Source organism: Vidua macroura, chromosome 21 (assembly GCF_024509145.1).
Source record: "Vidua macroura isolate BioBank_ID:100142 chromosome 21, ASM2450914v1, whole genome shotgun sequence".
NCBI lineage: Eukaryota > Metazoa > Chordata > Aves > Passeriformes > Viduidae > Vidua > Vidua macroura.
The window spans coordinates 2052704-2078242 of record NC_071591.1 but is presented as its reverse complement, the minus strand read 5'-3'; the positions used below and the strand labels follow the sequence as shown (position 1 = coordinate 2078242).

The following is a 25539-nucleotide window of genomic DNA, read 5'->3' as shown; positions in this document are numbered from 1 at the left end:
TGCCATTAAAATACTAAACAGAACTAGTTCACTTTAATTGTGTGTATGAAACTTTCCTTTGTAAGTCTTCAAACAAAAAAGTCGCTGAAGATTTTGGTGTGGGCACAGCTGAATTGAAAGTTAAGTTATCCTCACACAAAGGAAATTGCCTTCCTCCCTGCTCTGCTTGTGAGCTGATGTATCCCTGGGAACCTCGAGGCAAAAAGCCTGGAAATCTTCCAGGCTCAGGGTGCGCTGGGCTGGAGTCTGAGAATGCAGGCGGGCACACACTGAGAGTGGCTGGGAGCACTGACAGAAACACTGTTTCTCTTGGGTTGGAAAAGAGATATTTTGTACAGATTTGCCTTTCCTCCTTTTCCCTCGGACTTCGGAAGGAATATGACAGTTCTTCAGGGATAGAGGGATTGCATGTGACAGGGAAATTGGGGTTGTAGTCTGATTTTTATTCAATTTCTTGATGGTCTGTCTGCAGTTCATGGGTCTAATGCAAATTAGAAATTAAGCTGATACCCACCACTCCTCTCTGTCGGCCGAGCCAAAACTACTTCTTGTTTGGTTAGTTAAAGTTTTGGGGTTTTTTTTGGTTTGTTTTTTTTTTTTTTTTTTTGTTAAGTTTAAATTTTGAAAACTTCAGTTCACTTTTTTTATGAAATAAGTCTGGGAAACTGAAATGAAATCCATGAAGCTGCTGTCTCAGAGGCAGCCTGGACTCAGAGCTGTGAATTCTGTGTGTGAACAAGTCAGGGCATCCTCAGACCTGTCCAGATCAGGGTTTTGGGGCTGACTGGACCCCACTGACAGAGCACAGAAACTTTTGCCTTCAAAATAAGGAATTCAAGTTCCTTGCCATAAATTCTGAGGGCTCTGGGTTTAGGAAGGTTTAAGGGCAGGGTGACAGCAGTGGGTGACACCCAGGTCAGCCCTGGGTGCTGAGTTCTCTGCTAAAGCCCAGCAGTGCCTCAGACTGGGTATTTTACCACAGTTTTGACATGTATTTAATGATATTTAATTCCACGGGTTAGGTTTGTGTTCAGTGCTGGGGAGGAGGAGTTGACACCCCAAAAATCACTGCTACATTTGTCTCCAATTGCTCTTCTTCCTGAAAGGTCCAGCAGAGCTCCGTGACTGAGCTCATCCAGCTGCCTTTTGGAGGGAGCAGCCAGACTGGGATGTGTTACTTTAGAGACAGAGATTTAATGCTGCCAGCTTTCCTCCCGAGCCGTTCATAATCCCACGTTTGTGAGTGGCAGATTCTGCTGTGCACAGAGCATTTGTGCCGGGGTGTGGCTTTCCAAAAGAGAAAAAAATAGTAGAGAAAGAAGAAAACAGAGCAGTGTTGGATTAATTTTAAAGGTCCAGCCCAGTCATATCCCCCCTAGATGGGTTGTTCATTTTCCTGCCTGTTGCTCTGTAGCATCTGAAGTTAAATCCTTCAAAAACGTTGTTAATTGAAAGAGACAGAGCCAAGCTGGCGAAACTGGAACACAGCTCCCAACCATTTATTTCTGATTTTATATAGGGCTGCTTTCTCTTGTCATGTGGTTTATAGTCCCTCATTAACTTCTCCTGCTTCGTTGTCACCTGTATGAGTGTTTCTGAAGGGACCTGGCTGATAAAAAACAAAAATCCCCAAGCGTTCCCACCTCACATTCCCTCAGAGCTTGAGGAGATCCCCAGCAGCCGCCTCTGCTGCATCTCCAGAGCTCTGAGCGTGAGTCACCTGGCTCCAGATAAACTAAATCAAACCTTCCCCTTTCAGATCATCTAAATTCGGGTGAGCTTTTAAAATGGTTTTCTTTAAACTTTCATTTCCATCAGTGCCTTTTTTTTTTTCTATTGGGAATGACAAAAGTAAATTGGATAGGCCATTTTAAAGACATTTCTAATGATAAAAGCATAATTGTAAAAGACTCTCTTCAGAGCTTTCATTTCAGTTATTATGACACAAAATTGCAGAGAGACACCCGAATATTTGGGTTCTTGTCTACAGCAAATCTTTAACCAAGCCTCAGTATTTTCAGCCTTTCCCATCACTGTGTTCTGGATGTTCTCAGCTCCATTTGGAATTGAATCAGCTGCATAGGATGAGTCTCTGCTCGTCTGGTAAACAGTTAGAGTTGTCCCTGTATTTTTATTTTTTTAATGTACCCAAATATGAAAAGGAAGATGATTCTGGCCAAGAAGAGGAGGGCAGGTGTGCACTCGGTGGAGGCTTTGCCCTGGTGCCGGGGTGTGCCGCGGGGTGCGTGCCGGGGCAGCGCAGAGCGATGCCCGGGGCAGCACCCCCGTCCCGGGCCGGGGAGCCCCCGCTGTCCAGCTGGGATCTGCCTCCTCGACCTGAACTTGTCGCTGCCCTCCCGAGCGCTCATTCCTGCCCTGCCTGAACGCCGGCGCCGAATTCCTCCCGTGTGGCCTCAAAACCAGGCATGGACTTCAGGGAAGAGCGAGCCTTGGGTTTCCTCCTGGAAGGGCCTTTCTCGGCTGGCACCCAGCGTGGGTTTACTTCTCCATGGGAATAGGAAAGCACGGCTTGTGTAGAATTCGGATCTTTTCCATGGCTGCGGAAATGGGTGAAATCCTAAAATCGGGGAGCGTGGTTGGTGCTGGGGAAGGGACTCCAGTCCCGGTGCAGTTGCTGAATTGGAACAGTTTCTGCCTCTTGTTGCTGGAGGTGCAACACAGGATAATCCAGGGAAGCTTTCCAGCTCCTGCTGAAGCTCCTGCTGACGGGGGAACGGGGCTCATCCACAGCCAAGCCCGTGTCTGGTCATAAGACACCACAAAGATAAATTTGCACAGAAGTCTGGGAAAGATGACAAACTGAGGACACAACACGGAGAGTTATTTTGCAGATGTTGTTTTGCAGCTCATCCCACTCAGATGAGGTTTCTCTGTTACCTGCCAGCCTGGGAGAAGCAGAAGTCATGCATTCAGATCTTGGCCACCATTCTGGGTCTCTGAAATGTTTTCTGTCACTTCCTTCAGAGTCATTTTTGTGCCATCAAGGGAAGGAGCTTAGGTGCAAGATTATGGACAATTCACTTCTGACCTTTTGGAACAGTAAATGTGGAGTGAATTTTTTTATCTGTTAGATATAGATATAGATATAGATATAGATATAGATATATATAGGTTTATTTTCTTCCATGGCTTAAAGTGTTAATTCTGCCCATTGAAATGTAATTTTATGGAGCAATATGAGCCGGAGGCAGAATCTTCGCTGCCATCAGGACCCAAATGGTAAATAGGCCCTTTCTCTAATTTGTGGGATGTGCTATAACTCAGTTTGAATGTTGAAAGGAAATGGGCCTCATGGGAAGTCTGGAGCTCTGTTCATTCAACTTCTAATTAAAGTTTTCCCCTCTCAAATTTCACTTTATTTTCCGGGGCTTTTGCTCCATGATGATTATTAACATGTGTCCCATGGCCAGGAAATCATTATCCCCTTCCCCAGCGCAGCCTGTCCCGATCCCTCCTGCGGCAGAGCCGCCGCCTCCTCCCGGCGATGAGCTGCGGCCCGGGGCCGCTGCTCGGGGCAGGGCAGAGCGGCCGGAGCAGCTGGCAATGCTTCCAGGACACTTTGATCAGATGCTGCTGTCTGGCGGACAGGATCCAGTCCAGGATTTCTTCCAGCCTATGCTTCACGTTTCAGGAGCCCGGGCCAACTCTGGCTTCCTATTCCTTCTCCAGCAACCTTATCTTTTTGGGGGCAGGAGTTGTTAGCACAGTTTATCTTGCTCGCTGCCAGTCCTCCCTCGGCTGAGACATGCACTCCGGTGCCCCCTGCTTTTTTTTTTTCCTCTCTCTCTCTCTCTCTTTTATGTTTTCTCCTTGTTGTTTTTCTTTTTAAATGTGTCAAGTGAAGAGTTCCTCTTCCCCCCTCTCCCTTTCCCCTCCAAAGAACCACCCTCCAGTTCATTAAAACGCTGGGACTGTTTTGCTCCTGTACCAGAGGGGAGAGCGGACCCGTGCCTGCATGTGCGTGTGTGTGTAAAATAGATCCAAAAATGTCCATGAACAGCAGGAAAAGTTCTGGGAGACCGTCCTACTACTACCGACTGCTCCGGAGGTCCCGACTGCAGAGACAGCGAAGCAGATCCCGCAGCCGGAACAGGCTTAGCAGGGGTAATTGCGAGCTCTTTCCTTGCCGTGCTCAGCCCGCTGCCGTAGGTAGGTGAGGATGAGGAGGGGGCGCTGGCCCCGCGCCCCGGGAGCGGCTCGGGCTCTGCACAAGGTCAGTGTGCGAGGGACTCGGGCCAGGCGTGGCTGCTCTAACCCCGGCTGGTGCCGCTAACCCCTCTGCAGTTTGTGTCATTGAGGGAGCTGCTCCTCCGAGATGTTTGGAGGCCTGGTTGATGCTTGCAGAGCTTTGGAAAGCCGTGCTTAGGAGATGGTGTCACTCTGCAGAGATGTGTGGCTGGAACTTCGTGTTCTTCATGAGCCGAGTGTCACCAGGGGGTTGAGATGACAAAGCTGACAACAGTTTAGGGGTAGGATTTTCCAAAGAGCCTAAAGATTGGGCTCCCGAGGCACTGCAGAAACCTGTGGGACTTGAAGCCCCAAATCACTTTGCACTTTTAAAAATCCTGCTCTAAAAGGGCTTATTTGTCCTCAGCAGCAGGAGGGAGGTCCACTGAGGGATGTTTCTGTAGGGCACAGGCAGCCCATTCCTTCTACTGGAGGCAGCAACTGACCCAGTTGCATTTTTAAAACAAGCTATTCTGCCTTTCTCTTTCTTCTACTGTGAAATAACTGTTTATTGGTTCTTTTCCCTGTCGTTAAAGCAGCCAAAAAGTGGGAATATGTGAGTGTTTCCCTATTGAATTTTCTCAGAAAGGAGGGGAGAGGGTTGTGTTTGCCCTGCAGTCTGGCAGTCCTGGTGTATTTATCATGCTGTGAGCCTAATCAAAGCCATTAACTGAAAAGATTTCCCTTTTTCTTGTTATTGTGTGAATAAGAAGCACAACTGCAACTTTACGTCAGGTGTCTGTGTAAATCCAGGCTTGGACTTGTCTCACTGCAGTTAATTCTGATTTATGAAGCAGATTTTAAACTTGACTTTAGCACTACAAGATTTAGCTCAGTGCAGTGTTCTCTTTCCTCTTTTCCTGGCACTCAGGACGATTTTAAGGATTTTGAATCATTGCTGAGAAAACAATAGGAAGCTAAATCAGTCCCTCAACTTCAGCTTTTCCTTCAAACAGGCAGTGGTTTTCTTTGTATGATTTGTTGTTGTTGTTGTTGTTGTTTTGCCTGTCAGGGAGGAGTGTTTGTAAACTCCCAAACATGTCCCAGTTCCCTTTCCCTCTCTATTTGTGTGCTGTGCAAAACCAAAATATTTTACTGTCATTTCAGTTACTGTGACAAACGAAATGTGTTCAGTTTCATTTAGGTAACCCAAAGTGAACTTAATGGCATCATTTGTCAGGAACATGAGGAATATACGGGCAGATTTGATGGAAATGGGAATCAGTCCGAAAGTTTGGAAGAAATTGGATTTGAACCAGCTGAAATCTTGTTGCTGTTGATCTCTCCTGGAGTATTTTGTGTTGTCTCTGGGATCCCTGCCTCTCAGCACTGGCTGAGCTCCTCTTACCTGGAAATCTGAAAGGGATTTGCAAAGCTGGATGAGAATTTTCTCGCTATTTGTGATCTGTATTGTTGTGCAGTGGTGGTGTCACACAGCAGGTCAGAGGGGGCTTGGTCCAGGCTGGGCAGGGTGATGGAAGTACTGGAATAATGCAGCAGGAATACTTTCCTTAACAGTTTTTGTTCCCACTGGAAGATTGATGAACTGTAGGGGTCTGGGGGCTGTGGAAAATGCAGAAATCAGAAGGAGGTTCTGGATTTTGGGGGGTGATGTAATGTTGAATTCAAGCCCTGCAAGTGTGGAGGAAGGAGGGAGCTGAGGGCCCCCTCCCCAAAGGCTGATCCGCAGTGGATTTGCCATCTCTGGGGTTCTCAGAGGTCAGGAATCCTTAGTGGGAGGTTGCCATTAATTCAGGGGGATTGGAGTTAATTCACAGGAATTGGCAACGTCTGCTTTGCCACGTGTGTGTTTCCCAGGCATCCTCTTGGCAGTTTTTGTACTCTGCAGTCCCTGGAGCCTTTGCCAAGATCCCCACAGGGCTCAGGTGAGCCTGTGGCTCTGCTGGAGGAGCTGTGATACCTGCAAGTTGATCTTTTCCAAGGGATGTCACTTCAGCAGATGCTTTTGCACAGGGAACCTGCTGGGGGTGGGGCAATCCTGACACATTTACCAGGGAGGAGGAGATCTCTGCTGGCACAGGATCCCTGTCCCCGAGTGGGACCATTCCCTGGGCTGCATCCGTCCAAATGATGAATGCCTGGGCTGGAGCTGAGGCTGGAGCACCCAGGAGTCTGAGGTGCTGCCTTTGCTGTGACTCAGAGCTCTCTTCCAGCCCCCTCTGTATCCCCCAGGCTCTGAACACACAGGAGTCGTGTCTGAAAACATGTATTTATCTACTGCCACAGCCCACTCTCCCCCCAGTGGCAATGCCACCCACCCACAGCTGCCCTTCTGACACTGCTGCTGCTGCCAGGGATGGAGGGACAGAGCCCATCCTGCCCCAGGAACAGCAGGAAAAGTCAGGCTGGGGTTACAGCTTGCACAGCTCTGGGAGGGCTGAGTCCCAGTTTGGGAAATGGGTTTTGCTTCCTGAGGTACAGAGAGAGCCACTCCCTCAGGAAGGAGCTGCTGTGGTGCTTCCAGCTGGGCAAAGTGAGCAGAGTTTGCATTTTTTGTGCAAGGATCTGGGGGAGGGAGGGGAGAGCTCTTTGTTGGGACTCCAGATGGAGCCAGCCTGCTTCAGTGTGCGGAAAAATGTCCAGGACTTGGAGCTGTTGGCAGTGACAGCAGCTTGTTCAATGGTTCATGTGATGGCACCCTCTGTTCTGGAGCTCTCTGGTCAGCCCTGGTGCCTTCAGCACATCCATCACAGGTCGGTGTGTTTGTCACTCTGCCCCTTTGGGAGGCCCAGGCTGGAATATCTGACCAGTGGCACTGGTGGGGAGGGCAGAGCTGAGCAGGAGGGGAAGGCTGCTCGGAGGAGCTGATGAGCTCCTGCCTTCAGCACATTTAAACCGTGCCTGTTTGGGAGTGGGTAAAGCAGACAGGCTTCACTGCACTGGAAACCTCTGCTGCAATGAGGACAGTGCCTGAAACCCCCAGCTCTGCTCTCCACAGAGGGTCAGGACGTGCTGCAGGTAAACATTAGTTAGATAAAAATCTACCTGCAGAACCCCTGGACCATCTGTTCAGCTCAGAGACGTGTGGGACTGCAGGAGGAATCATGGCAATAATTATAATTACTCCCAGATGACCCATCTGATGTAGTGGAAGGTACTTGGGAGGCAGAGAGGGGACAAGGAGAATTTCAGTGACAGCAGCACCTGCTTGTGGCTGCACTTGGGTCCATGGCTTTCTTCAGGATCTCTCCCCACTTCTCCTTACTCATGGACACGATGAAGGAATGGGGGTCAGTGGGAAGTGTTCTGAAAATTCCCTTTGCTGACAGAAACCACTCAGGGTGCTCCATTCACAGTCCCATCTCTGAGCCAAATGCAGCTTTGGCTTCAGGGCTTTCTTGTGCAAAACTCTGCAGGCAATCAGCTGGCATCAAAGCCCTGAGAATTTGAGAACATTGGAGTTCCTGATCTTGAAGGTTTAGTGTTCCTGATCCTTCTGTCTCTCTGTCAGCCTCAGACATAAATGTCTTGCTCTGTGTTCTGTTTATCACAGATGCTTTTCAAGGTGTTTTATGAAAAGGATTTTTATTAAACAGACTTTCTTCTTCCTTTCCTTTGATGGCTGCTATGAAGAGAAAACTGATTGATCTTCAGCAAAACCCAGAATTTCAGAGCACTGAACACTGAGCTGGGAGGCCAAGGTCAGGCTGGGTCAGCACAGGCTATTCAGATACACATCTGTTGAAAACAGCTGGAATTTAGTCTTTGTCTCTCTGTTTGATGAAATCAAAACCTGTTAAGTGATAAAGGAGAGATCAGCTTATACCCAAATAATCAATACCTTGGAGGTTCAGGCAGTCACTTGGGACAAGGGAAGCAGCAACTGGAAAATTGTCCCAGCACGTCCCAGAGTGACATAACAACTAAGGAGGTTTTATTATATTTAAAGCCATCTGAAATTGCAGTCACCTCTCACTAATCTTTCCTAGCTGAAAATCTGTTCTGCAGCACGTTAACAAAAAGTGATGTTGGACAAGGAATGCCAGGTGGAATTTCTCCCTTTCCACCTCTGCAGGACTTTGTTTTTTGTTTAAGGGCTGGAAGCAGGCAAGTGAGGAGCCCAGTAATAAATATTAGCAACAGACCATTTTATTTCCAAGGGTGGTGTCTTTTAAATGCCAGGAAAAGGAGACCTTCCTGCTTTGCACTTTTCAATGATCATTGCTTTGTTTTTCAAGTCTCTTTTGTGGCATTTTCTGTTTCACCACAGAAGTCTTGCAGTCTTTCATTGAAATTTTAACAGCATGGCTGACAGATGCCCATAGAAAAGATATGCAAAATGTTTAAAGCTGTGCTGTTTATAGGAAATACTCACTGGCAGCTGTGCTATTTTTAGCACCAGTGCTCCAGCTGAGACTTTGCTGTGTTTGTTCAATGCTTCATTGTCTAGGAAAAATCAAGACTAAATTTAATGACTTGGGAAGTGGTGTGTGATGGAGGAATTCTGGAATTGTTTTGATATTAAACAATGCTTAAATCTCAGAATCCCTTTGATAAGCAAAAATTTAGAGTGAATTTATTGCAGGCAAATTTATTGGACTGACCCTTCAGCGGGAGCGAGGTGGCAGCAGTGCCTTGACTCCCTTTGCTCCTACAGCAACCCCTGCCCTGCCCCACGTCCTCCAGAAATGCAGGAGCATCCACACTCAGTGAGTGTTCTCTGTGAGGAATTCCTACGAGATCAAAAATGAATCAAGTTGTAAAAGTTCCCCTGGGAAACCCCAGTGGGAATCTCTGAGGAGCACTGTCACTTTTTGCTCAGCTCTTCCTTTATCTCTGTTTCCAGCCCTCTCCCCTGACAGTGTTCCTGAGAGGGGCTGACTGCTCTGAAAGGAATTAAGTAGCAGATTTGCTCTCGAGTAATGCAGAATGAGTTTTTATCTACAAGCCATGGGTACTAAATGAGAAAGAGGTTAAAAACCCTGGTCTGAGTCCAAACTAGAACTGCTTCCAAAAACATGCTTCGAGGGGTTTCAGCAGACTTTTCATGATCACTCATGTATTAGAGTAAGTTTGTCTCCTTACAGCTGTGGCAGTCCAAACAATTTAGACACAGAGCTGCCTTTTAAAGCTTTTAAACCTGTATTTCCCTTGAAGGTCTTCTAGTGTGCCACTAATCCCCTAAGTTATTGCACTGAAGGCACTCTCTAATCCTTTAATTCACTCTGCTCTCAATAGAGATGGGAACGAGCTGGGTCAGGGAACGTTCTCATTTGGGCTTTATCAATTCTGCTTTTTGCAGTTCAGACACTGCTGAGGGTAGTTTGCTTTCCTTTGCGACACTCCAGAGAATATTTTAGAGTCAGGCACTAATTGCTTGTGTGTTTGTGTATACGCTTGTGGAGGAAGGTGCACAGAACTCCCGACTCCTGTCACTGGTTTGTGCAGCCTCGGGGTCAGGCTTTTACACTGATTCCTTTGGGAATCAGAGGATGGAAAAATGGATGGCTTTTTGAAAATTCGGAATCCATTCCCCACCTAGAGCTGGTGAGGGTCAAGGAGCAGTGTCAGCCACAGGTAATTTCTGGAAGCTTTTTCCCCCCAGAGCTACTCAAGAGAGAGATTCTGACTAATGTTTCTTTGGTGCTGAAGGTAAAGCTTTGAGGTGATGAGCAGTGCCAGACAAGTGTTGTGGTTTTATTAATAAGCATAAACTCTAAAAGACTTGTTAGAGCAACACATGGCCTGAATTTTGCAGGTTTGTGCTGCCTATTGGTTTTTTCCTTGCATGAGGGACATGCTTTTATTGCAGGCCTGCTTTGGAGAGCCAGGCTGGGACCACAGGCGGCTCCCAGAGGCTCATTAGGAATCCCAGGCTCTCACACTGCTCCAGAAGTTCATCTTAAGCTGAGCATTGAAGCATTCAGTTGGAGAAAGAACTTGCCCTGCAATTGTATGGACTTGGAGAACACTGACAGGAATAAAGACAACCAGAGTTTTGCTTCGTTAACGTTTGCACTGAAAGAGGAATCCTCAGATGCTGAGCACTTAATGTTTCCTTTTGAAGAAACCAATTTATGTGAAGTGCAGGTTTTTTTTGTACCTTACATGCTCATATTTTTGGTTTCTTACAGCATTTCTGCATCACTGAATTTCTTTTAAAGTCAGAGATCAAGCCAGGGCTTGTTCTGAAGTACCCAAATGTGCTAATAGGGGGACTGGTGTAAAATTTGGCGTCTGGAGTTAAATTACAGGATGCTTCTTAAGCTTCTTGGTTTCTATAGGAACAAGTAATAGTCATCCTTCATGATTAAGCAGTGTCCATGGTAACCAAACGAGCAAGTTTTAAATGAAAGATATTTTCCCTTTACATTTTTAGCAGTCAAAGGTTACCAATTATTACCTTTATGCCCTTAGACAAGAACACATTTTGATGGGGCTGGTGTGTTTGAAGTGAGAACATTTGGTGTTCATTTACATAACTCTGCTTCTAGGATCAGCTGAAAGTCGGATGAACACCAAAATGAAATTTCAGAGAGTGGGGTGGGGTGCATGAACCTCCCCAGGAAGGTGAATGGTGGTCACTAAATTGCTGAATTGTTCTGCAGGGTTGCAGTATTGCTGTTCAAGTGCCCATTTGCTCCTCAGAGTGACTGCAGGGCAGTTCTGGAGGGAGAAATTCCAACACAGATCTGGCATATTTTTTAGGATGGAAAATGCAAATGTCAGTGTTGGTGTAGGTAAGAACATTCTCCTGCTCCCTCCTGTTTCAAAAATAGGTTGGGAAGTGAAAACACGACTGGTTTTTAATGTTCCTTGTCTCTCCTTGGCACTGGTGTTGTTTGCTTGAAAACTGCAGAGTGAGTGTGCAGCTGCCACCTGCGAGTGTTTGCAGAGCAGGTTTGTGGGAGAGGAGCAGAAATACCCACCCACCCCCAGAGGAAATAAAAGGATCAGTCACAATAAATTAGGATTTACATTCCACAATTTCTAATAGTGAAACAATTGCTAAGAGAGTCAGAGCAGCCAGAGGAGAGATGGATGGGGAGCAGCAGTGAGCAGGGATGGATGCCCAGCTGTGCTTTGGGCACAGGGGGGCATTGCCCAGGTGTGCAGAGCTGCTGTGCCTGACACAGCTGTGCACACACGCACATCCACACACAGCAAAGGCACAGCCAACGTCTCTGGAAAGAATACCACTCATTTTTATAAGCATTATCTTCTGTTAATGCCTATTGAAGTGCAGGAGACTTGTTTCTGTTTGCTAGGGGAAATCTGAGGCCTCCTGCATCAACATTTGAAACCAGAAAATCCCTCTCAGCTCTCCCTAACCCTGTCCCCAATCCTAACCCTCCCTGACTTGAACTGGGGGAAGAACAGTGGTTCCAGACTTTGCTGTCACTGCTGCTTTGAGTTGCTTCCTCGTGACAGATCCTGCACTTCAGTGGGTACAAAAAATCACTGCCACCCATTACTTAAAATCCAGTATTCTTATGTGTTTCCAGTGAAACTGTCTCCTAAATAGCCAGTGTTAAATCCCAGGCTCCTGCTTTTCTGAGCAGAATTAAAGTTCTTGGCTGTTGAGACAATCTGAGGTGGGTGAGCAGGCTCTGGGCATTGAGACTCTCTGAGGCTGCTCTGAGAGCCACATGCACCATGTGAAATTCAAATCTTAATGTTTGGTCTATTATGCAGATGGATGTGAACAGAGATACGTGTGTGACCCCATTTATCTCTCTAATGAAGTGCCATCAATAGAACATCTGTTTCTTTGCTGTAGAAGATGAAACCTCTGATGAATCATGCTTATAAATTAAGTATTTATTTATTTAATTTGCATGTTACCAGTACAGACCTGTTCCACGGCTGGAAAAATGGCCTGGGAATGAACTGTGTGAAGTTTCCATTTCTCCTGAGGGTGCTTCATGTGAAGGGAGCTGTTCTGGCCTGCTCAGCTCAGCTGTCCAGGTCAGCTCTGGGGGAAAGCCCCCAGCCAACCCTCACAGGCAGGGGACAGAGCCAGCCCTGTCCTGGGTGGTGTGTCCAGGTGCCACCTCCAGTGACAGGGATTGCAGAGTATGGAAGTTTCTTCTTGCCCTCAGATTGCCTCTGTGGATAAAGTGCTGCAAGAAAGCTCGTGGTGACAGAGCAGAATCTTTGCAGGAAGGTTCAGCATGATGGATGAGCCTAATTTAAATCTCCCCAGAGCTGACTCCTTGTTCTCCACACTCTGTGTTGCTTGTCTTTATCATCACAAGGGAGGATGCTGATGTTCCACTTCACTTTATCATCCTTTCCACTTCAGCCAGGGTATTGGCAGTCACCACGATCTGGCCCCCAACCAGGATAGAATTTCAGCTTTTTCTGATGTATTTTTTAAGTCTGAGCTTGATTTCAATTCCACCCTGGAGAAAAGGCTCCTAATGATATGCCGTTAGCAGAGGAGGAATTTGTTCTGTGGATATCATAGCAGAGGAAGATAAATATCATACATATTTTATCTCAGAGACTAATAATGAAAGAATAAAAATACCAGATATATATACACATATCTAGTTTAAAAATACCAGACAGTAAAATGGAGTTTGTACTACAGGCTGCTCGATCAGCATGATTTGCTGTTTATCTTTAGAAGGGGAGAGTCTTGTGGATTCTGTCCCTGGCACCAGGTCTGGGACCTGCAGCTGTGCCTCATGCACATGGATCTGATCTGGTCTCCAGGCTTGTAGCACTCAGAAGCTGCTGTATTTTCAGACTTCTCACAGTGAGAATTACCTCAGCTTTCCTTTCCCATTAGTGCTGTTCTCTTCTTTCCCTTTTGCCCTTGGAGAGGGATTTTCCCTTGACAAATACATTTAATCTGTCTCCTCAGGTTAAAGGCTGTGTTCCACCTGCATTTCTGGGGGGCAGGACTTGCCCTGGGTCTCAGTCAGAGTGCCCGGCTGTGCTGGGATGGCTCCACAGCAGGGAAAGAGCAGAGAAAGTGCAGGGAAAGCGCTCTCAACTCCACTGACCATCAAGTGAGCCAGCAGCCAAAGCGCAGCGGGAGAATTCCCAGCGCTGCCGCTGGGCCGGGGCTGGGAGCGCTTGGCCAGCCAAGGGCCTCCAGCTCCATCTAGTGAGGCACCGGGATCGCGGCTGTCACACACATCCCGCTGCTGGGGGGGCACAGCAGCTCATCCCGGCCTTGGGGGATGGAAATCCCACCCCAGCTTTCCAGGGGAGAAGGGGCTGCGGCAGCAGGCAGCCAGAGCCCGCAGAAAGTCAAGGGAAGAGTCTTTGCTGCTTGCACACATCAAAAAGCCCCGTGGCAGCTCTGGGAGAAGAGTTCTCTTACTGGGTAATAGAGAAAATAGAGGAATAGATACATACCAAGTACTCAGAAAACTGGCAGAGCTTTTTTCAGTACTAGATTCAAGAGCCATTAGTAGCACTGGCTCAGGAGCAGGATGAGGAATATTAAATCCATGATATCCAGGAACCTGACACAGAGATGAGGGGAGATCCATTAAAGTGCACAGCGTGCCGTGGCAAAGGTCAGTGTCACTCCAAATCGTTATTTAACAAAGAAAAAGCTCTTCTTTCAGGAGATCTTAGTCCCACTTTGAGAAAAGATGCTAACAGACTTTAGCTGAGGGAACCAGTGTGTTCTGGTATTTTCTGGGATTTGTTTTCTGTATTCCAGCCACTTCTAACAAGGCTCTTCAGTTGACACAACTGTCCCAGCCACCGTTCTTGGAGCTGCAGAGAATTGTGTGGCTCTAATTGGTGCTTCAGGTGCGCTTTGCTGCTTTTAGGCAGGGGCACAGTCATCAGAGACACACTGAATGTGGTGCTTTTGTACCACTGAAGTCCCCTGTGGGGGAAACAAGGCACTGGTAAGAAGCTGGATCAGTTTGGTGTAGTCGCCGTGGGGAGCATTAACTGTAGGCATAGACTCAGTTGTTTAATTCGAAGTATTTGGTGCCAGAGTGTAGCCCAGAAGGTGAGTAATGATCCCAATTTATTTTTTTGGTCTGTATGTAAACAGATAAGAGAGAGGGATTTTTACAAGCTGTAGCTCTGTAAACAGTGTTCTTAATTGTCTGGAAAGGTCATGAGAGCATGAGAAAATGTGAAACTATTTCTGCTTGGAGCATGAAATGACTGGGGAGTAAATCAGTGATTCTGATGTGGAAGAGTTGTGGGTACAGCCAGGGGGATTGCTGGGCTTTATGGAAGTTTATAAATGTTTAAACCAGAGATTCTAAGATGCAAAAAGAAATAATTTTATTCTAACATAAGAAGCAGGGGTGACACGGCTTCCCTTAGCCTGGAGAACGCCCTCTCTGTGTTCATTAGCTTTGCTTTCAGAGGAGTCTGCTCCTTCAGAGGGCACCAGCACCTGCCCTCAACTTCTGCTTCATGACCATTTTCATTTAAAAGTCTATTTTATTGCCTAATAAAGGTTTGGTTTTTAATTAATTTGTATGGTTCTAACGCTGCTGTAAGGGATCAGCTGGAATTCTCTGTGGACCAGCAGGGCTCTGGGTGATACATTCAAATAAATACTTCTGCAGGTAACTGAACCGCAAAGGTGGCCCTGCAGCTGCATTCCCGGGCCAGCTGATGGGAGCAGGAAGGGCTTTCACAACCTCTCGCAGCCTCTTTGTCACTGGAAATCAGACATTTTGGCACCTCTGCTTCCCACTCAAAGTTCTTCACACCTTGTGAAGGGGAAAGTCGGCTCAGTGTTTATTATCTTCTGTCATTGCCTATTCTGCTTTTTAAAAGTGCCTCTATTCCCTTCTAAATCCCCATTTGGATTCAGACTAAAGATCCATCTTTTCTCCTGGGCTCCTGTGGCCACCCAAAGCTGTCTGAAAGGTAGATTTTTCTGCAGCCTCTCCTGAGTATGTGGAATCACGCAGGCACTACAGATGCCTGTTCTCCAGGGATTGTTCTTCATTCGTAAATGCTACCGTGAGCCACGTCAAATCACTGTCACCATGCCTCCTCCTCTCCTCTCTTGGGTTTGTAATAAGGACTTATTAGATAATGCAGAAATTAGAGGAATAACACCTAAATTCATTAAGCAATAAAATTAATTCATGGCCTGTAATTGTATGAGCAGGAGACCGGTAATTCCTGTTCCCTCTGGTTTCACAGAAACTCCACCCTGGCAGCGCTGGGGCACCTGCGATGTCGGGCAGTGCCCGGTGGGGCAGGACAGGGAGGAGCTCAGCCCCACCGGCGGCTCAGTGCCGAGCTCGGGAGCAGCCTGACCTCTCCAGGGCTGCCTGCGGCACCTTTCCCACCGGCTCTTGCCTCTGGAGAACTCGTAGTTTCCTGCGTCACCTCCAGAGGATCTGGTGAAGTTTTGTTGCGCTCCAAAGTCTCCTTTCCGTAGGCACATCCCGGCGCTGGGAGCAGCAACCTGCGCTCCTGCCGTGTCTCCCGGTGCTGCTGCCTGCTCTGGCATTCCAGGCATTCTTCTCTTTCTCGCTGCCTCTGATGAAGTCATCACCTCTCCTCCTCTCCTTCCCGGCTCCTTCCGAGTGCCATGGCATGTGCGCTGCTCGCCAGCACGGCTTCCTTCTGGTGAGTTCAGGGAGACGATTTCTCCTCGCTGACTTCTCTCCCAGCACTCAGGTCGTACCTCCCTTTCTTGCCTGGAGCTGGAGCAGGTTCTTATCAGGAAATCGACTTGCTGGGAAGTGCCTGCTTGTTGTTATTCCGTCCAGCGGCCTCACTTTGCTTTTGTTCACGCTGTCTCTTCCACTGGCTGATCCCTGGAATTCTGTGAGAGAGAGGGGAGTGTGAAGAGAGGTGAACAAACAGGAGTTAATGTATTTTATTCTCCAGATTGAAAGTGTAATACTGATGATCTCTTGGACTAGTTGGGATTCACAGGAGCAGGTAGTGCAAATGAGAGAACACCTCACTTGCTAAGTGAAGAGTAAACAGTAGTAACAGTTGTTTGGGTGTTTGTTACACATAACAACCTGCTTGGAGCAGCGTCTGAGAAGTGGAGTCAAAGGAGGCAGTGATGTCGGGTGGGTTAAACAAGAGTTTGGGTGCCAGGAGCTGCTCACAGCCTGTTCTGCTGCTGCCCTGGAGCCTTGGGGAGATTGCTGTGCTGCTCCATAACGATTCCACAGCATGAAAAACAGGCATGGAGAGTGGAGCGAGGATTAATTATTCTGTCAGTTCCAGTGCCTTGAATTAGTTAACAAACCAAATGTGTTTATTACTGTACAGAAAGAGTTTCAGAAATACTCATAAGCCCGAGGTCCTGAATGAATGTGCAGTGTTTGCAGTGCTGTGTGTCCTCTTGGCAGTGGGATATGTTCAACTTAAAAACCTCCTGGTGCCTTCCACAGCCAATAGTATATTGGCCCATCTATGTGGGGATAACCTGGGAGAGCTTTTGGGAGGCTTGAAAATTTCAAGGAAGTTTCTCTTTGAAGATCTTACTCTGCACAGGGGGAAACCCAAAACATTGCTGCCTTCTGTAAATATTTGGAAAAGCAGGAAGCCCTGTTGTTTATTTCTCTCTCCTGTGTTGTATAACGTGGATGAGCCCTGGGCCCTCTGTGCTATTGAGAGGTGACGCAGAACTGCCACCGTGTCTGTCTGGACAGAGATGGAAGTTTGGGAGAGGTTGGGAAGAAAAGGCCGAAATCAGACACTGAATAAATATAATAAGCTTGCTTATTTTATGCACAAGCGGGCAAATTTGACAGAAATCACAGGAAATAAGGCTGGAAGGAATTTCAGGAGGTGTGTGGTATCTGTCTCCCCCAGGAGAGGGGGAGGAAAGGCAGCCCTTTGTCCCCGAACCTCTCTGGGCAGGGAGAGCTCTCCCTCTGCTCCAGCAGTTCCAGGGTGTGACTGTCCATGGCAAGATGGGACTGTTTCCAGTGCCTAACCCAAATATCTTCTGCTGCAAATTAAGACATTTCTTTCTCAGTCTCTAGTGACTGTGGAGAGTTTTTATTACTGGCTTACAGTGCCCTTTTCCATGGCCCTGCGCTTGCTATGGCAGCGTGGCTGATGCCAGGCCCTGGGCAGAGTGACCCAGCCTGAGATGGTTCCTCCAGCCTTGAAGAAGTAAAAAGGGCACTTAAACCTTTATATATTCATACTGCTTTCCATGTAAAGCTGTTCTGCTGTACATTCCTGGAGTTACTAATTTACCTGTAAGCTATTTTTATTAACCTTTAAAACAAACAGCTCTCCCCACGTCCCCTCCAACACCCACACCCACCCCTCCTTCTGGTTATTTCTGGTTTCTTCCAGAGGGTTTTGTAACATGTCTCTCCTGCAGTGAAACCCACAGTGCTTAAAGAAGCTAAAATGGAGATTTGACTCCAAACATTTCACGAACCATAAGTTTAATAATTATAGGAGGGTTTAGGTGCTAAGCCAGCTCCGTGTTTGGCCTGGGGTCACACTGATGTGTTTGCTGGCTCTGCTTGGGGTATATTTTAATGATGAAGTAAGAAGCTAAGCTGGGGGGCTGTTACCCCCATACAGGTACTTTCCCTCAGTGCTGAGCAGTGTTTGGGGCTGGGGAGCACGTGAGGAAAGTAATTTCTTGTAGCTGCCTTTCAGGTAATGCCATCATTCCTGTTTTCCAGCCAGGTGTGTGAGAAATGCTTTAAACAAAGTTCATTTTTCCGGTCATTAAGAAAATGCAAAGCAGCTTCTTCAGGTGTCATCTCGAGCTCACTTTCAAAATGCTGTAATCAAGTAGTTTCTTTATGACAGTCCAAAAGCAAAAGAAGACTCAAAGGAATGGGGTGGGAGCCTGAATCTTCTGAGAGAAAGGACCAAAGGATTTTACTGCTTGAGATTCAAAGTGCAGCTTTCTGCAGAGAAAGTGCCCCAGACATTTGACGGCTCGGCTGGAAGTTGGGAAGGCAGTGAGCTGCTGCTCTGGGCTGGCTGAGTTTCACACAGGTTATGTGGCAGCCAAGGAAGAGCCAGCACCTCACCCCATCCACGGCTGGAATCTCAGTCTGTTCTTTTGGAACGGTTTAAGGCACATCTCAGGAGTTGTCAGGTGGAATTGCTGGTGTTAGTTGTTTCTTACAGTCAGGCTTTGGCAAGGGCAGAACCTTGCTGAGGAGACAACATCCATGGAAATGCTTGGCTAAGGAGGACTCTGGAGGGGTTTCGGGAGGGAAAGCTTGTTACAAGGTCTGAGCATCACTGAATGGAATAAAAAAGCTTGGAAATAAATCTGTTTTTCTGAGTTCCATGGTGCTTTCAAAAAGGGTTTGTGAACTGAGAAAACACCACCTTACAATGCTGTAGCTGACCTGTCCTAACATCTTTCTAAATCTCCTCAGTGTTGAGCATAGTTGTTAATTTTACCTTTTCAGCCCCCCTCCCTTCCTTGCCAATGGGGAAGGAGGTAAGTATTCCTAGCCTCATTTTATACTTTATCAAAAGCAGGATTTAATGATTTTTTTCCTGGTTCCAAAGCAAATTGCTAGAGGAATTAGAGAGGTAACTTCAGCATCCTGTGCCTCTAACTCCATTAGCAGTTTTCCTGAGGAGGATCAAATCCACAAGTGCACGGATCTGTACTTTGCATATAATTCTCACTCATCTCAATGCAGTTTCTGTTTACTCATCTGCAGGCTGGAAATAATGATAATGCCAACCTGCCAGGCATTATCTGCAGCTTACAGTTGTATAAAAATGCTAATTGTTGAAGGTGAAAGTCTTGCTGGTGGAATGTTGCTCAGGCAGCTCGGGGAAATGCCAGTGGAATCCGTGGGGTCGTCGCGCCGCCTCATTCGCGGGGACATCTCGGAGGGAGACGCCACATTTTGCACGGCCTGCTGGCCCTGCAGGGCTGTCCCTGTGCTGCTGGGTTGGTAACTGTCCCTTGTGTTCTGTCCCCAGAGTCCCCCCCGGAGCGCTGCGGGCAGAGGCGCAGCATGCCCAGCGGCATCTCGGAGAAGAACCCCGCCATGGAGCCCGCGGCCACAACGCCCTTCCGCGTCACGGTCAGTGTCTCCCCTCTCAGCAGGGCCGGGGGACCCTAACGAGGCCTGGGGGGCTGCCAGAGGGGAAAGGAACCTGCTCACCCTGAGAGAAGAAGTGCTGTGTGTGAAACTGGCTGCTCACTTGTTTGTCCATGGCAAGATGGGACTGTTTCCAGTGCCTAACCCAAATATCTTCTGCTGCAAATTAAGACATTTCTTTCTCAGCCTCTAGTGACTGTGGAGAGTTTTTATTACTGGCTTACAATGCCCTTTTCCATGGCCCTGGGCTTGCTATGGCAGCGTGGCTGATGCCAGGCCCTGGGCAGAGTGACCCAGCCTAGGGAAATGGGGTGCTCATAGCCACTGTTAGCAACAAGCAGGTGCCAGATGCATCCTGGTGGAGCAGTAGGGTTTGAGTGGAGTCTGGAGCTTCACTTGGGAGACTTTCCTGGAGAGGTTTCCTTGGCGAGTCCTGGTGCAGTGTATTCCTGGGTGCATTTACCTGTCTGCAGCTGTACAGTGTGTGCTCACACTCCTACAGAGAGAAAATCTCCTCTGGAGGAACCTGTCATTAACTCACAGGACACCTGCCAAGCTGGGATTGCCCAGAGCCTGGGATCTTGTCCCAGCAGGAGCCTGGAGGAACCATCCACTTTTTCCATGGCTTCGATCCCTGAGCTTTGAGATGTCACTGGTTGTTCTCTAGCATGACTACCAGTGGTCTTGGTGCTCCATGGGAAGGGCACTGCTGTGTCCACTGACAGTCAGGGACCCCAGGAATGGGATCTGTCAGTGCTGAGCCCTGGCTGGCACTGCCCGGTGTCAGTGCAGTGTGAGGATGTGAGCACAGAGTCCCCTCCCCACTCCCCACTCCCTGCACACATCAGCTGTCTGGGCTGGCTCTCAGCACACAAAGCTGTTTTTATTCAGAGGAGACACAAATGCAGCAGGTTTGCTCCATGCAGGTCTTCTCTGCAGGCCACACCTTCTTTACAGACTCAACTGCTTACCAAACTCAGGGAGGCAGAACCAGAATTTCAAAGCAAAGACAATGGTGCAATCTGAAAAAAATAATCTGAGCACACCCAGTTCACCTGAGAACATTTGCAGTGCTGAATGAGTCATGATTAGCAGTTTGGACAAGTAGTTTATTTTAGTTCTAGAAATTGTTCTTCCAGCCATCAGAACCTATTCATCTCAGTGAATGAGTATCCTTGAACCTTAAACAACTACTGCTGGTTGGTAAAAACAGCAAAACATGATGGGAAAATCTGGATTCTTCACAGGACAGAGGATTTGGGAATATTTTTCTTAGTGTCCCTGTAGTCAAAGAAGATAAAAAGCTGTTTATTCCTTTCCAATGGCATATATCCCGCTTTTTGGGTTTTTAGAGAAGCTATTCCAGCTTTGAGCAGCTGGTGGTGGAACAGCTGATGTGGGATGCAGTTCCTTGCTTTAAGCAGCTCTGTTACTCAGTGTGGATTAAATAAGGGCAGCCATCACATGGGTAATACATGACATTTGTCTTCTCTGAGTTCAAATCCACCCTCATCTCATTTCTCCCTTGCGCCCCCTCCCAGTGTCAGTGCATTAATATGAATGGCTTCATTAGGTACAGTTGGCACGGCTGCCCAGCCCTCAGCAGATGTCTGACTTTAGAAATATATTCTCCCTCACCTTCCTTCATTAACCAGAGGAACATTAGCAGTCAGTCCACTCCAGCCAATGGGAATAGTAATTAGTGCCTTAGTTTAGTGGTAATGGGATTATTACTTTTGAGCCTGCTGTTGTAGGTTTGGAAATTGTAAGCTTTTCATATTTTACAGCTGATTGTTCTTCCCTGACATCTCCATCCTTCTGCTGTTGAGTCTCCAAGGGCCTGTGAAGCTCAGGAGACATTGGTTTCAGCTATTTTGGCAGTGTTGCATTCCCAGTTGCTTTCTTTCATTTCAAAACTAGAGCAAACTAGGGTGGAAATTTGGGAACTTCCCTTCCCATACAGAAGTCTGCCAGGCAGGTTACAGATAATTGGGCATTGTGGTTTTTGAAAACAAGAGCTCCTGGTAGTTTTTGAATTATAGAGTATAAACCTTGAAAATCAAGTCCTGTTCTTACCCCTTCTCCTGAAAGAAATTTTTAATGAAGCTCCTAAAACTTGGAAAAATCTCCTCTAGTCCTGGTTATCTCATGCTGTAAAGGAATTATTTTCCATGTAAATCCCTCCCTTCACCTGGTGCTCTCAGAGCTCTGTATGAGCTGATGCAGAATGAGAAATTTGAGGCTCCAACCCAAGTGAGGCTGGAGCTGAGCTCAGTTCCCTTGTCCTGAGCCTGCTCTCAGAGCCAGGTGCTCAGATTTTAGTCTCCATTTCCCGTGGGCACCTGGCAGAGCTGGTGATGCTGCAGGGCTGGGGACACCAAAGTGTTCCTTCTCCATGGCCGTGGTTAAAGCCTTGCTTTTAGGAGAATGCAGTGAATCCCAATAGCTCGAGGTGTGAGATGGGTTAAACCTGAAGTTTGTGGGGTTATTTTGTCAAACTCAGGGGCCAGAAGCTGGGAAAGTCTGCTGAGTGCCAGTGAAATCCCTCACTGTGCCCACCTTGCAGGGAAGTGCTGCAGGGGAGGATTTGCTGAGGCTCACTGGGGAGGACTCACTCCCATCCCATCAAGCACTGCCATCTATTGACTCCTTCTGTTAGAGCCCAATTTACTTCGTTTTCTAGGAAAATATCCCAGGCCAGCAGAGTCCAAATTGCCAAAAAACTTGAGGAAACATCTGTATTCTGTCTTTTACTAGACAGAATTTAGGATTTCTTTCTCCAGCCCTTTAATCCTCAATTCTAGCATTAATTCCAGGAGCACCAAAAACACTTCAGTGCTTCTTCTGGTTGAAGCCACAAACCACACCTAAACACAGTTTTTCTTTTCCTTGTAACATGAACTTGTTTTCCTGCAGTTTTCCTGCCTGGTTGGGCTCGGTACACAGCTGAATTTGCAGTGATCCATCATAAGCTACTCTTACAGCATTCCTCCATCTATCCTGGTTTTAATCCTTGATAAATGAAGTATTAAATACTAATGGCAGTAAATGGAAACTCCTGGAGAGATGAAAGTGAAGAGCCCTTCTGCCATTCCTCTTCACTGAATATAATCCTAAATAATGGGATCCCAGTTCAAGATCTTGAAGGATTTTTTTTTCCCAAGTTTTTGCCTGTGCATACTACACTCTATTTTCCTTTTTTTTTTTTTTTTTTTTTTTTTGAAGAGCAGTTGTGTAATATATATTATAATGATTTGACTTTGGAGAATTTATGTTCCTGTATTATGTGGAGAGTGGAATGGCACTTCCCTCGGCATGATCACCCCTCTTTAATTGAGATGTAATTGTTTACTAAACCATTGCAGCTCAAAGGGAAAATTACTGTCATTTTGGTCTGTGGCTGCATACATTAAAGTGCCCTTTTGCAGGGATTGAATTTAAGGAGAATAGGAACATTATCACAGATGATATAGAAACATAAAGCCATTATCATTAAACTGTCAGCTGCAGCTGACTTTGGGTAACCAGTGTTAGTGGCAGCAAGAAATATGGAAATTACTTGGAGAATGTATCTGTCAGTTCAGTCACCACTTCTGCAACAGGACATGCTTGGAAGCTTTGGGGTTGTGAGCTTTTTAGGGATTGGAAGCAAAATGAGGCCATTTGGAGCCTTTGCAGTTATTTGCAGTCTCCCTGGTACTGCTTGGCAGAAATCAGGAGGGCTCGTCTGGCCCCCATGGGGTTTGTCAGCAACCCCAGCACCCAGACCTTGCACCTTGAGCATCCTTTGTGGGTGGATTTCCAGGCTCTCCACAGAGGTGCTTTGTTCTTACCACCCTCATTTTCCAGCGGGGAAAATTGAGGGAGGGAAAACTTAGCTAACTTAAATTTGATGGTTCTCCAAAGCCCAAAAATACATCCTGAGCCGAATTTCTTCATTTGTAATTCCCAATCCTGGTGTTAACCACTAGCTAAGCTATTCCTAATTACCTCTCTGAAATCCTCCTCAGTTTCAAGAGAATTAAATATTCTCCAAATTGATGCTGTAATGTGAAAATGAGTAAGTGGGTTCCTGGACTCCCAAGTCCTTGTTCCTAGGGCAGAAATGCCTCAACTTTCTTACTTTCTCTGTCAACACCTCATGTTGTCAAATTTCTAATTGCTTGTTATTTAAATTAGAGCCCTCTGCCTTATTTTTCTAAGTTATCTTATTAACATAAATCTGTGAGTATTTTTGATCTTTAATTTTTGCTTGTCCTTCATGAGACATGTGATAAATTCTAGTTAAGGAATGAAGGATAAATTTCATTTTGAAAAAGGGAATCTTTTTTTCCCTACTCAATGCTCCCTAGCACAGGGATTGGAAAGTGAACCTGACTGTAAAGATATTTTTAATTCTTTGAGTCTGACCTTGTGTCTTGAATTGTTTTTAAGTAAACCTGAAATTTCCAGCTGGGGAGGACTGGAAGGCAGCATGGTCAGAGACAGGAGGGACTGTCAGATTTCAGCACAGAGCTGCAGTCCAAACCACTGAGGATTTACGATGTGCATCAAGCAGGAGACAAGAATGACAGGATAAAAGACATGGTGCTATGACCTGCTTCACTGAAAGGGGCTCAGCAAGGCAGGATATGGATTTTTTCCCTCTTTGAACTGAGTATGTTCCAGGGAGGTCTCTTTGTCAGAGCCTGCAGCTGTCTGAAGGACAGTTTTAGGGAAAAGAAGAGCATAGGGCTCATCAACAGCTTAATTCACACACTGAGGCCACTTCTCTACAGAAACATGAGTGATCCTGTTGTAGTTTTTGTGGGGCTCTGGCCTGTTTTGATTGCTGTCACACTGGGGTCGTTGGACAGCAGAGGGGCAGGGCTGGCTCGGGTGTGGGGCAGTGAGGAGGGGATGGGACATGACCTGGTGCTGCTGCAGGAGGAGGCTTGTGAGGATCCTCACAGTGCCCAGGCAGAGCCCTGGCTTAACCTGCAGCTTCCCCTGACAGGGAAATGCCACAAATCACCCAATTTCTGTGCCCCGACACCACTGAAATGTGTTCTGGGCTAGGGCAGGAGCTCACGTTGTTGCTCCCTGTGTGAAGCTGGGGCAGTGGATAAACAGGGAAATGTGTGCTTCTGGGGAAGATAAAGTCAAATTCTGAGTGGGAAAGGGAAAACAAATGTTTCAGGAAGTTGCCTGGTTCTGCAGAGGGTCCAGATTGGCACAATGCCATCGATTTTGTTCAGCTACTCCAGATGTTTACACTTTCTCAGCCCCTGAGGACACTGGACTGATCCCTCTGGGCTCTGTGAAACCCATGACTCCGGGCAGGGCTCAGGATCCCAGGGGGAACAGCAGAAAATCCTTGGAGTGGGACAGATTCCTTGTGCCAGGAATGAGAAGGGAAGGAGTGAGAGTGAGAAAACAGCTCCAAACTCCCTCTCCCCAGAAAGCCTGAGCAAGTTTTTGTGGGATAAATCTGTGTTGTTCTCCTGATTTCATGACTCTCCTCAGATCCCTCCATCCCTCCATTCCTGGGGAAGCAGTGTTGTAGCCAGATGAGAAATACCAACAGCTCCTATGTGTTTTCATGGAGAAAGCCCATGGGAGGAATATTTAACATTTAGGCAGTAAGTAGGGCTAATAGGAAATGCTAATTCACATTTCATTCTTTTGATCAGTGTATATTGAATGATAATTACAGTGATAGTACTTGGCACTTCTGTAGCACCTTTCATCTGGAGCTGTTAAAGTGTTCTGCCAATCTGAATGAATTCAGGCTTGCAGGCACTGGGGGGTTGCAATTTACCATAATGCCTCAAAATAAATGGGAAACTAAGGCCTGGGAAGATTATACCACTTTCCCCATCATTCAAAATCTGTATGAAACAGTTGGGGCTGTCTAGCAGTGCTGCTGGTCATCTCATAAGAAACAAAACCCAACTCAAGGCATCACTATAAATGGTGAAAGTGGTTTAAACCAGCCAGGTGATTAGCCTTTACTCTCTAGAACATGTTTTTTTGGCTTTTTTTTTTTGTGGTATTTTAACAATTTAATATACACTCGGGTGCTCTGGTGTATTTTTGTTTGAATTCTCCCCACAAAGACAGAAAAACAATCTCAGATTTTCCCTGCATTTTTCAGCAATGTACTTGGATCCGTATCCATTCTTTAGAGACTTCCATCTCCAAAGGATGATTTGAGCAGAAATGTTCATTTCAAAGCTACTACAGGAAAACAATTGATAGTGTTCCAGTCTCTTCCCAGGAAGCCCAAGTGCAAACAGCCTGGACTAATTGATAGGCTGTAGGGAGGCAA

At 46.8% G+C, this 25539-nt stretch overlaps 1 protein-coding gene across 8 annotated transcripts in view; it reads left to right on the top strand.

Moving 5' to 3' along the window:
• DAB2IP (DAB2 interacting protein) overlaps nt 1–25539 on the top strand; it is a 184103-nt gene that overhangs the window by 54702 nt on the left and 103862 nt on the right. For 4 of the 8 annotated variants that reach the window (XM_053996186.1, XM_053996187.1, XM_053996194.1 and 1 more), the window contains one exon: nt 19108–19211. In XM_053996186.1, the coding sequence (XP_053852161.1) occupies nt 19108–19211 (104 nt within the window). Of the gene's footprint in view, nt 1–3847; nt 4126–19107; nt 19212–25539 lie in introns of those variants that run through there. The other 4 variants (XM_053996191.1, XM_053996189.1, XM_053996185.1 and 1 more) reach the window with 4 other exon arrangements.